At 45.7% G+C, this 13159-nt stretch overlaps 1 protein-coding gene across 1 annotated transcript in view; it reads right to left on the bottom strand.

Annotated features, from left to right (window-relative positions):
• LOC123729170 (serine/Arginine-related protein 53-like) overlaps positions 1 to 13159 on the bottom strand; it is a 179686-nt gene that overhangs the window by 165915 nt on the left and 612 nt on the right. The window contains exon 3 of the mRNA XM_045703374.1: positions 12948 to 13053. Coding sequence (XP_045559330.1) covers positions 12948 to 13053 — 106 coding nt within the window. The remainder of the gene's footprint in view (positions 1 to 12947; positions 13054 to 13159) is intronic.

Genomic DNA, 13159 nt, shown 5'->3' with positions numbered 1-13159 from the left:
AAAGGACATATTTCAGGAACTTCATTAAAGCGTCTACCCCCGCCGAGTTCCTGCAGAGGGAGAAAACACACACCCGCGCACGCACAGACAGACGCACACACAGACAGACGCACGCACAGACACACACACAGCAGCTGTTTGAAGTTAAAAGTGATTTTCATGATACTGTTCGAAAGCGAAGCACCTTAAAACGAGCAATAGCTGGATTTCCTGCTGCCAAAAGACATGCAAAACAGCTGTTCCTCTCCAGCGCTGCCCGCCGAACGCAATGCAAATATGTTAAGCATTCAGAATTTATTACTTTTGAGTGCTCTTCAAACGCTGTGCCAGACACAAGTTTAATTTATGATATTCTCCTAATTACGATAGCTGTTGAACTCATTTCCCAAGCTGTTTCCCTCTTCCAAGCAGCCATATTATCTGTACTCTCAGTTCAGTCACACACACACACACACAAAAAGCACATCAAATTGCAAGCGATGTAAAGTAGCTGATTGCTAGCACAATTAACACAGCAAAGAGCAACCATGAATGATTTCCCCATTAAGTTTATCTTCCTCCTTCCCCCTCAAAACCATGAAAGGAGACAGTAAATATCTATATCTGCCATAATCGTCAGTTTCCTTTAAATTACCTCACAGCTGACAACTGTCCAACAGTCTGCTGGGCTTGAGGAAAAGAAATCGGCACCCATTTAAGCCCACCCGCACAGCCATAGGTCAAGTAATTTAGCCAAGTTCAAAGGCCTTCAAAGGCTGCTTAGATCTACATGAACCCACATTGCTAACGGGTTAAAAAAAATACAAATTAGAAAAATTTACTTCTATGAGAGTAACAAAATTGAATGAAAACTTCACCAGCGTGGTTCACCTCCGATCTAGCCCCGCTGGCACCATGTGCCCACAGTCACTCACCGACGACGCCGCAATCCTAAACTGGCCTGTCTGGTGACCCCTGGCATTGCGGCCCACCACGACGCCCTTCAGCAGCTGGAGCGAAAGGCGTGATGGAGCGACTGTTCAGTCACTGAACCCAAACACATGGCCAAGTGGAGGTCAAATGCCGAGACGAGGTGCTAACTCACTAACTCAACTAATTTCGTCAGAGCTCGTCATTCAACAACTCATTTATTTTCTTATTTTTCTTACATTTGGGTTTACTCCAAAAAATTGTCACATTTTTGGGGGGGACAAATGGGGCTATTGTGATCACAAAATCTAGTCAGCCAATGATTGTCAGGGAAATAACTGTCGGTCTCACGGTAATTGACCGTTAATTAACAAACACATTTAGCATCTCCTGGCTTCCACACATAGCCTACAAGCCACTGATGCTGACCTTTGGAACATCTACAGTCTAATAACTCCATGTAATATAGCCTACACCTTCACAATAAATCCATAATTTATTTTAGACAGGTCTAAAGAAACATGATATGAAGAAAATGTAGTCTATTTTAGAAGAACAACAGCATACTCTGAGTTGTCCTTATGTTAGGTCCTGATCTACCTATGCCATATGACTGTGGGCTACAATAGTTCATTTAGCAGACAAGATTTGCTTAGAATTCTGTGGCATTATTTTATGTTATTTTATAGTATGAAGAATACGTGGTCCCGTGTGGCTCAGTTGGTAGAGCATGGTGTTTGCAACGCCAGGGTTGTGGGTTCGATTCCCACGAGGGACCAGTACGGGGGGAAAAAAATGTATGAAATGTATGCATTCACTACTGTAAGTCGCTCTGGATAAGAGCGTCTGCTAAAATGACTAAAATGTAAAATGTACAATTGCACAAAGCTGAATAAAATATAAATATTTTCTCCAAACGATTTGAGGAAGTGCGCACATGTGGCTATTCTGTGTTGAGCGGTTAATAAAGAAATAGGTACTCCTATATGCTTAATTTAGAGTTATTAATGTAACTTTAGTTGTTCTACAAACGTTGGGCTATATGTTTAGGTTTTTAATACATTGTAAGGCTGCATGATGCGACTCTAATGATGATTTGAAAAAAGTTGTTTGAAAAGGCATGAGCTCCTCTTTGTTTTTTGCGCAGGTTGTACACACTTCATCAGTCTCTCATTCACAATTTGACAAGCACTTGATAATGCCTTGAATTTCACGGCAGCATCCACTTTGTGACCATAATGCACACCAAAAAAAATCCATGCCCTGAGTACTGAGCTATCTGAAGCACCTCTCACTCATGTGATCAGGTCTTTCTCACAGGCTACAATGAAGACAGACACATCGGGGAGCCAACTGTGCCCGTCCTTATCCAATTCCGAAGTGCATATTGAAGATATTGGAAGAACTGTCCACATTTACTTTTCGTCAGCCAACAAGATGAGTAGGCCTAACGAACAGCAAAAACACTAGCCTACGTCAATCCACTATCCCCCATAGCACAAAAGTCAAACAATTCTATTCTGTACGAGAAATAAATATTCCAAACATAGTCTGGGACAGCTGTGGGGTGCAATAGATCCCAAATGAATACAACCACTAGCATAAAAAAAAAATGTGCAATGCAATGTGGCTGACGCAACAGATCAGAACGTTGAGCTTAAAATGTTGATAAACTATTAGGCTATTTCTTCACATTATAGGTGCAGCAATGCGCACATGGTAGTAGACTATAAGCAAACACCATGCTCTACCAACGGAGCTACAGGGAAGGCCATATTCTTTCCATTTTGAATAATGGATTTAATGGTGCTCCGTGGGATGTTCAAAGTTTCTGATATTTTTTTATAACCCAACCCTGATCTGTACTTCTCTACAACTTTGTCCCTGACCTGTTTGGAGAGCAGCTTGGTCTTCATGGTGCCACTTGCTTGGTGGTGCCCCTTGCTTAGTGGTGTTGCAGACTCTGGGGCCTTTCAGAACAGGTGTATGCATACTGAGATCATGTGACAGATCTTGTGACACTTAGAAGATTGCACACAGGTGGACTTTATTTAACTAATTATGTGACTTCTGAAGGTAATTGGTTGCACCAGATCTTATTTAGGGGCTTCATAGCAGTTTTTCCTTCTTTTTTTTTTAAACAAGTCATTTTTTTCATTCACTTCACAAATTTGGACTATTTTGTGTAATGTCCATTACATGAAATCCAAATAAAAATCCATTTAAATTACAGGTTGTAATACAACAAAATAGGAAAAACGCCAAGGGGGATGAATACTTTTGCAAGGCAATGTAGCCTAAAGAAATGTTGTGCAACATGAGCTCATGGTCTCTCATGAAGTGTTTAATTAGATTTTCCATTATATTTGCATTGATGTCAGAGTGATTAGAGGGACAAAAGAGTGCCGAGTCCCAGGCAGTTAGCAAGTTTGGTAGGCTACTAAGGACCAGCAGCAGCATCAGAGCTTGGAGAAGCCTAATTACCGTGACTAAACGGTCATGTGGAATTTGACTGACATCATGACCCGTGACCGCCGGTGTGGAGGTAATACGGTCACTGCACCAGCCCTAGGGACAAACGTTTTTGATTTTTCATGTGGTTTCCTTTTATCTTGGTTGCAGCAGACAGAGGAATGGTCGGACACACAGACGTTTCAGTGTCAAACCTTAACTGTGTGTATTTAATGTGGGTTTGACAATTAGTCATGTTGAGTTTGGTATGTGAGAGGAGAGTCATTTTGTTGTTTCATTGCAACACATAGCTGAGTGTGGCTCCATCTGCGCCGGGCGGAGAGAGAGAAGGAGAGAAGGGGAGAGGCGGACTACTCAGACAGCCGCGCTTCAGACACAACATGTTCCTAATTAGCAGGTGTGCTCATAGGGGCAAGATGATGGGGAGGTTTTTCCTCTCCTTTTTTAAACATGTGTATTTATGAAGTGGTGGAAGATCTGAGGCCCTTACCATAACAGTGTTTTACTGTTTAAATGTAGACGGTTATGCCGTGTGCGCTTAAGTGATTTAGGGAACCTCACAACTGCGGTATAAGAAAAATCATAAACGCTGAGACGAAACATGTGGGCTCACTGTAAAAGGGAGGGAAAAGAATAGGCGACACAAAGCAGACACGCATTCCACCTCGGAGGGGGAAACTACACTTAATTAAACAAATAAGTGCATCTGAAATATCGCCTCGTAAAACCACCAAACTATTTAGTTTTACTCCGACAGAGTGAAACGAAAGTGTGACGTGAGAGAGAGAGAGAAAGATAGGATTTCAATTGTATTTTTTCATAAATACATTCCGAGCTGATGTTGAGAACAGTGTCTCCCTCTCAAAAACAATATGTTCAGAGAAAACCTCTGTTCTGCGACATCTGTCGCTGCGCAACATAAAATTGTCTGATGCCAAATAAAATGTTAAAAAACAGATTGCCCACAGATATCACATTTTACTACTGATCAATCTGGGGCTTCTTATGAGACGGCTCTCTAACCGATGGGTTTTCATCAGGCCGTACGACACAATGCAGCCGATTGCTGACAGCCCAATAACTACGGGGCTCGCTACAAAGAGGGCCGCATTGCTCTGTATCAGGTCCCTTAAATACACACACACACACACACTATTCACTGATGAAGCTTTGACTGCCTCCTTCACTTCTCAGTGTTCAACTGGGTAACATAACCAAAAATGCACTAGATATCAATATGATAAATATCCTATTACAAGACAACTGTAAAACATGTTTTAAACTACGTATGATTTGCCTTGATAGCCCAGTAATTCCAATGCTGGGATTCGCTGCTGATGATAACCTTGTTGTGAGCTTGACCACTGTAACACATCACTATTGCTGAAATAGCATACACAACATCCTGCGTGTTATCTGCAGGGGAAGTTATACTGGGAAGGACCTGATAGGGGACAGGGTAATTGTGGGCTAATAGTGCTGCAGGGATGGTGGGCTCAATTCTGTATCAATTCAGGGATTTGGGAAAATGAATTAAATTCCAATTCATGAATGGGAAGGGAAAAAATACAAGAATTGAACAAAATTTGGGATCCTCATTGAAAACTGATGGCACTTCTCAATTCTTGAATTGGACTTTCAATTCAACCTCTTGAATTGACTGAATGAATAGATACTGAATTGACCCCAATCCTGCAGTGAAAGGCATGGGCAGTGAAAATGAGGACCCACTTGATATGTTAATAGTGAGTAAACAGTGCAGACATGGACAGGAAGGGCCCAAACTCGGTCCTCGAAACCCCAAGGGATGCACGTTTTGTTTTTGGCCTTAACACTACACAGCTGATTCAAATGATCAAAGCTTGATGATTAGTTGAATCAGGTGTGTAGTGCTTGGGGGAAAAAATGAAATGTGCACCCCTTGGGGTCACGAGGACAGAGTTTGGGAAACCCTACTCTAATCTTTCCCTGGGCCAGGGAGGAAGGTAGGGAGGGGGAGAGAGAGAGAGCGAGAGAGAGCGAGCGAGAGCCACCCACCAGAGATAGATAGCCCAGAGTCTCCTCAGGAATCTACCGCTCCTGAGAAGAAGCACTGAGGTACTCCAACGCACTCCTCCAACCAATCACAGAGAGGCAGGGTGGCCACGTGACAGGTGATACATTTCCCCACTTCCTCTTTGTGTTTCAGACTTGGCCGGGGAGCTCCATCACGGGACGCCCCCCCCAGCCAGACAGACAGAACGAAGGAAAAGAAAGAATGAAATACACTCTTCAAAACTCAAGCAAGTTGAGAAAGTGTTTCATTACTTTTCAAAGAGTGTCCGGACTTCAGTCAAGAAGCACATGATCCCGATTTAATTTTTTCATTTTGCCATCCCTTTTTTTTACATTTCAATTATTAGATGGATAAATGAAACCACATTTCCCCCTGCCTGTGCACGGGTAGAAGACAAGTGCTGCCTGCCTGGGAGATTCCATTAGTCCACAATTTGCTTGCCGGCTGTTCTGTTCTGGGGAGGGTGGAGGAGGGGGTGACAGTGGTTCATCTGACAGGCCAGTGCACATGGCTCTGCTTAGCACGCACACACCCATAAACGTATGCACGAACATACAGGCATGCACACACAGGCATGCAGACACACACACAAAGAGACAAATTGGGAATATAAGCATATGAATTTGTATCAATTATAACAACTAGCCTCAATTGGAGTGTACGGTTAGGCCTAGCCTAGAGGAGACATGTTCTCCTAAGTATTCAAACAAAGCTGTCAGTGAGTCATAAGTAGGATGCTGGTACCTGGTAAAGAGCCCAATCTGTGGCTGTGGCTCTGGGTCTAGGTTTCCAAAGGGAACCTCGGGAATGTACGTTAAGTCACAGAAAATGGCTATTGAATGGAGCAGCGTGTGTAGCGTACCATACAGCTGCAGAAATGTGTGGAGGTGCTGGGGGAGGCGGAGGAGGAGGGTAGACCCCGGTGGCCGTTCATCTCTGCTTAATTGAGAGGAAACCGTGGCCGTCCATTATTAAGGAAAAAAGAAAAACCTGAAAAGTGCTGAATATTTTTGACATTTTTTACTTTGCCGGTCGGCTACTTGGTGGGTGACCTCCCGAGTCAGACAGAGGCGCATCGGTGAGACCCCGTCGGGAGTGAGTGGCACGGGGGGAGGGCGAGGCCAGGCTGGGCTGTGGTGCAAGGTGCCCCCTTCTCCCCTTCACTTTCCCCACACAGCGTCATTAAACCCAGGGTTCTGCCGCCACTCGCTCCAAACAGCTCAATGACAACACACGGGCCTGCCAATTAGAAATAATTAGGCAGTCATTTTGGTGGCAAGTCTTTTTAAGTGCATATATAACGATGCAGTGAGCTGAGACTCAAACAGCCGCCTAAATAATTATGCCACTGATCACAAAGCGTCTGCACATCTCTGTACTTCACCTTAATGCGTTTCAAAAATCCACTTCATTACCTCCAGTAATTAATCCTCCATTAATTGCAGGAAAAGCCCAGTTTACCTCCCTTCGTTTCTAATTATCATTTTATAAATGGTTCTAATTAATGTGTTCATTAGGCAGGATATTTTTCTCAAAGCCGCGCTCGGAGCCAAAGGTTCAGCGTCTCTCTCAGAAGCCTAACCAGCCAGAAGGTGAGGCCATTCTGGTTGCATTTGCTTTTATTTTACTACATTCAACCTCCTAATTGGCATTTAAAACCCAATTTGGAAGAACTTCAAGAAGCTTAAATGGAGGAGAAAAGTAGGAAAGGGAGAGGTTCATTTTGTATTCAGATTTCTGATACCAGGGCAAAGTCTCTCTGTCTCTCTCTCTCTCTCTCTCTCTCACACTTTCTGTCTCTCTCTCTCTCTCTCTCTCTCACACTTTCTGTCTCTCTCTCTCTCACACTTTCTGTCTCTCTCTCTCTCTCTCTCTCTCTCTCTCTCTCACACTTTCTGTCTCTCTCTCTCTCTCTCACACTTTCTGTCTCTCTCTCTCTCTCTCTCTCTCTCTCTCTCTACTTTCTGTCTCTCTCTCTCTCTCTCACACTTTCTGTCTCTCTCTCTCTCTCTCTCACACTTTCTGTCTCTCTCTCTCTCTCTCTCTCACACTTTCTGTCTCTCTCTCTCTCTCTCTCACACTTTCTGTCTCTCTCTCTCTCTCGCTCTCTCACACTTTCTGTCTCTCTCTCTCTCGCTCTCTCACACTTTCTGTCTCTCTCTCTCTCTCTCTCTCTCACTTTCTGTCTCTCTCTCTCTCTCTCTCTCAATTTCTGTCTCTCTCTCTCTCTCTCTCACTTTCTGTCTCTCTCTCTCTCTCTCTCTCTCTCACACTTTCTGTCTCTCTCGCTCTCCTCTCTATCACACCCTGGACAAACGGCGAGCTTTTTCGACGTGATGAAATGAACATACAATATTGTGTATTAGGAGCCGCTGCCATCTTTCTCCAAACCGGTCCAAATGTGGACTGACGGGTTAAAGACATTTTGTGGAATCCTTAAAAGAGGTAGATAGCTGCTAGTACCACACAGTGAAGGCAGAATCCTGAGCTCTTGCTTTGAAGGCCAGAGGGCCAGCCATGAAGAACTGAGAGAGCTGAAAGGCTCAGTCAAAGCGAAAGCCTCTGGACAATAAATACATTAGACGAGAGCGGTGCGAGCGAGGTCAAGGCAGAACAACGGCCCCTAATATTTACAGAGCTCAAGCAATCTGACGGGTAATGATGGGTGATTAAAAGACATTGGCGTCATGGTTTTCTTCACAATTCGCATTCAGGTGCCATTGCTGTTTTGACAGACCAATCGGTCATCGTTTCTGACACGGGATGAATTCAGAAGAACATCTGGTCGAGCTCGTTAATCTCCGGTGGTTCCTATAAAATGCTCAAACACCGTCTGAGTTTCCTGTGGCAAGGTTGTTTTTTACTTGAACAACACACAATAGAGTCGGTGTAAACAAAACCCACGGAATGTTTTCTGTTATCTGAACTGAAATATATATATATATTTTTTTTTTTAAATATCTATTTTTATTAGGAAAACCTAAAAACGAATGAACCATTAAATCTGTCTTCTCCAAAACGTTGGCATATCGGATTATTGCATTGGGGCTAACACAAAGCCTTGTGTGTGAGTGTCTGTCTGTCTCTCTGTCTGTATACAAGTGCTCGTGTGTGTACATGCGCGTGTGTGTGTGTGTGTGTGTGTACATGCGCGCGCGCGCGTGTGTGTGTGCATGTGTGCGTGTGTGCGTGTGTGTGTGTGTGTGCGTGCGTGCGTGCGTGCGTGTGTGTGTGTGTGTGTGTTTGATTAGCGGCAGGACAGACTCGGCTAGGTTCCCACCCAGGGGAGTGTGGCTGGGGGCTGGTACTGAATGCGTGCCTGGAGGAGGGTGGGTGGACGGGGGGGGGGGTTGGCAGGAGAGGGGAATAGTGCCTCGCGGCGAGCCAGGGATGAAAGGCTCCGTCCGTGTCAGTCACTTACTCCTCTCTTTGGTAAATAAAGGTTTCTGACAACAAAGCAGCGAGCAGCGCTTGACTGGCCTTTAAAGGGGATAAATAAAATAAAAAGCCTGGATGCAGAGGGAAAAACCTCTGAAAAAGCACATCAGATATTCCAAACTGGAAGCATGTTGATTTTTATGAAGTAAAGAGCACGGACCGCAACCATACCAGGTCATCTTTCAGTTTAAACCAACATTTTGTATAAGTCGGGTATAATGAGAGAACTGGAAGAGAAGCAAATCTCCCACACCACCTGTAGGAGGTGAATGAGGAGAAAGCCCGGAGGTATACAATACATATATAGAGGAGCAGGTTGTCCTGTAAGCAGCATTCAAACACACACAATAAACAGGCTAGGCTACACACTCACCGCTGACAGTAGAAAAACTGGGCTATAACAAAATAACACTTGCTTGTTGTTATGTTCTGCTCTTACAGGTACTCATCTTGTTTTACTTTCTTCAACGCTAGAACAATTCACCATCTTTCTTCTTCTACATCCTATTGTCAAGCTCTTTGCGTTTTGGAAAACCGGATTTGGGTTGTCATGTCCGCGACACACACACACTCGGATCCCCATAGCACTCCGCTGGGCCCAGACCCACCTGACACACTTCCCACACCCAACCCCCCCACGCCAACGCCACCTGAGGGCTGATGGGTGAACCAGATACCGTGGAAACGTTGAGGATCAGAGGGGGGTTTTCTCTCTCGGAAAGGCCTGATTCTCATCCCCCCTGCACCAACCTTCCTCCTCTTCCTCCTCCTCTCTACACTTGGTGACCTTGCACGGGCCCCTAGCTCGGCGCAGTCAGGGAAAGCCATCAAGCAGATGTACTGCGGCCGCCCAGCACCTCATTTCATTACACCAGAAAATTGCTGTGCGAAATAAATATTGGGCCATCACTCACGCCTTGTGTGATCTTCCAACGGCGTGCCGAAGCAAACGACTACTACGCCAACGAGAGGGTTTCCCATTCTGAAACCTCAGAGCTAGGCACACACACACACACTACCCCGACCTGCACACTAGTGCAGTCCTAGTTGGTCCTACTCGCTCCAGTGCGCCTGATTGGAGCGATAGTGTTCCCTGGATGAGTTCACTATCCTTAAGGGAGGAGGGCATGATAATTAGGGGCCCTCCGCTTGATGCAGATGACAATCACACTGATCTAACTGCTTGGCAGTTATCTGGGCTAAACCCTTACACAAGCACTATGCCCCCCAAACGGAACATGCCTCTGAAATATTAATGAGAGAGATGTAAGCATCTTTGTGTGCGTGCGTGCGTGCATGTGTGTGTGTGTGCATGCGTGGGTTCTTTCGTGGGTGACGTCTGGTGCTTGAGGTCAAGTGGTGGATTAGTAACGCTATGACGGCCTCCATCTCTCTCCCGTGAACCCGCCACTGATTTAACACTGACTGACTGTCAGACGGCCATGGCTTTAACCTGTGACTCTCCTACCCCCCATCCTTCACCCCCCCCCCTAACTTCACAAACTTCCCCTAAAATGTTCCTATGATCCCTCCGTAATTCTTAACCGTGTTGTCTTTGTTGGAGCGGGTTTAGTTGAGTTCAGATAGACGTGTGCTCGGTGCCTAGCCATCCCCAGTGAACTGAGCCATGACACCTCTCCATATAATGTTGGCTGGGGGATCTGACTCCTCTGATCAAAGGGAATAAACATTAATGACTAATGGGTAATCTGCTACACATTTCGGGCGGGTTGATTGGCCGCCTCTGGGGTGATGGGGGAATCTCCTCTCTTCAAATCATTTTCTGATTGCAAAAGGAAAGATGGAGTCGCTTTGGAATAGTAAACACGTAAGGGCTTCATAGAGCATTATTCTTATTTCCTGTTTAGATTCTGTATTATTACATAAAGGATTCTAAAGAAGGTAATAACCCCCTACCCAACCCAACCAACTGTCCTAATCTTCTCCCCTGTAATATTTCCATGCAGCTGTTATTATTCTCATTCCTCTGAATAAGATCCCTCATTCCTCCCATCCTTTTTCTCCCCCCTCTCTCATATTCTATATCTCATGCCACGCGGGCGTCCCGGGCTGCTGCTGCGAGCGAGCGCCTCATATCCTGTCAGCGTATCAATCACAGGGGCCCTGTCCACTCAATCCACCTCTGATTTATCAGGCAGCCTCGACCCAAACCCTTTTAACACGACAGTGACAGATAGCAGCCCAGACCATGGCAACCTGTTCCACTTAGCTCACACAAACGGGGGCTTGGTGGGACTGTGACACGTGACCCCGAACCCCCCCCATCACCCTCCCCCACCCCAGGCAGCAGCACCCCCAGTATGTATGCATATAGTCTAGCCTGCCACACCACTGACTGCGTTCAGAGGTTGGGTTCAACCTGCATGAGATACATACACACAGATATGACAGATACAGTAGATAGATGACGTAGACTATCGATAATAATCGGGAACGTTTATAGGCCTATTTGCGATAATTCCCACAATCAGTGGTGTGCAATCTGCAATCGAATCCATATAAAACTGCAAACCCTGACATTATCTTATAACTTTCATGAGTTTCCCCTTGCTTCAGTGAACCCAACAGGTATGAATTGTTGCAGTTTGCGCTAATAGCAACTAGTGTATTATGCAATTACCACAGGTGAAGCGGTCTGTAGCTTGCTGCGGTGCATTTGCCCCGATGGACTGGCATCGCAGCAGATTGGCCACTGTCAAGTCAGACATTATGAAACGTATTCACCACTTAACATTCAGGTTGTGGTGCCCCCTCCACCCCCCACCCACCCCCCTCACTGCTCTGCTTAAGCCGATTACAGGAGGCTTCCCTCTTTAATCGCATTGCTTCATTTGTTAACACAGAGATATCATCGACTGTAATTCCAAATCTCCCTACTACTTTCATGTGACACTGGCGTTAATGCCTGTTTGGTTTGGGGGGGAGGTGTTGTTTTAATCAACGCTGTCGTTGGCGGAGCGTCGCAAAAGAACAGCTGTGGTTTGGCAGTGTGTGCATGTGTGTGTATGTGTACATATGTATAAACAATGTCATTCTCCATGTAAGAAGGGCAGCTCCACCCAATTAGGCTCCCCTGCTAGCTCCGACAGTCCAAAGTCTCTGTCACCAGTTTCCTTAATCACCGCCATCTCATCTAACCTAATGAAGATATGAAACCGCTCCTTTGTGACTAAAATGGTTTGTCAATTCTTCCCTGTAGCCATACAACAAGTAAACAAGGGGCCTTGTGCACAATTAAAAATGATAAAAACAGATTTAAAACAACAGAGTTGTTAATGACATGGAGAACCATGCATAGAGCCTCCCCCATTGTGTCTCCCAGCCAACCAATGACAGTGACACAGAGACAGAAACAGAGACCGAGAGCGAGAAAGAGAGTGTGTGTTTGTGTGTGTCATTAGCTGTCACAGTAGTGAGAGAGTCACAGTCTCTTTAACTTCTTAGGGATCAAATCCCTTCGCCCCCTAGCCCAAAGAGGTTAATGACAGTCTGCCACGTGATAATGGCCTTCGCCACCACAGCAAACAAACCACACTGAGCTGATGCTGCCTGCTTGGCTGGCACACGCACGCACGCACGCACGCGCGCACACGCACACGCACGCACACGCACACACACACACACACACACACACACACACACACACACACACACACACACACGTGCATGCATGCATGCAAATCCACACCAAGTCCCTACAAATGTTTTTTTATTTTTGTTTGAGTATGTTTTGCTGTAAACGGCAAGCAAAATGGCAACATTCACAGAGTGTGGTTGCTGGAACCAATCATGATCATTGTGAAATTGAGCCAAAAATCAAGGACAAACACAGGGTATGCGTACGGTGGAGAGAGTAGAGTGTGGCATGTGTGCATGCGTGTGTGTGGTAGTCAGGCACCAATTGATAGCCAGCACCTGCTACTGGCCACCCTCATACCCACAAAACTATAGTAATTCCACTGTAAGCCCTTCTCCACTCTTGAGCCCTTCTCTCCCCTTACCCAGCCTCCAGCAAGTCCCCCCATCCCCACTACCTCAGTCCCCATCATACCTGCGGGTGCGGCTGCGTGTCCTATGGGAGTGGTTGGTCCTGCATCGGTCTCCATCTCCGCTCCCTCCTACTGCAGGACGAGCTGCTGTTGGACCGCAGCCTGCGTCTGACACACACAGACACACACACACACACCACATATCAACCCCCTGGCTCAACCCTTCACACCCTCTCCCCTGTGCTTCCTCCCCAAGCAGTAGATCCTCTCTCAT

Source organism: Salmo salar, chromosome ssa20, assembly GCF_905237065.1.
Source record: "Salmo salar chromosome ssa20, Ssal_v3.1, whole genome shotgun sequence".
Taxonomy (NCBI): Eukaryota; Metazoa; Chordata; class Actinopteri; order Salmoniformes; family Salmonidae; genus Salmo; species Salmo salar.
This window is presented reverse-complemented; position numbering and strand designations above follow the sequence as displayed.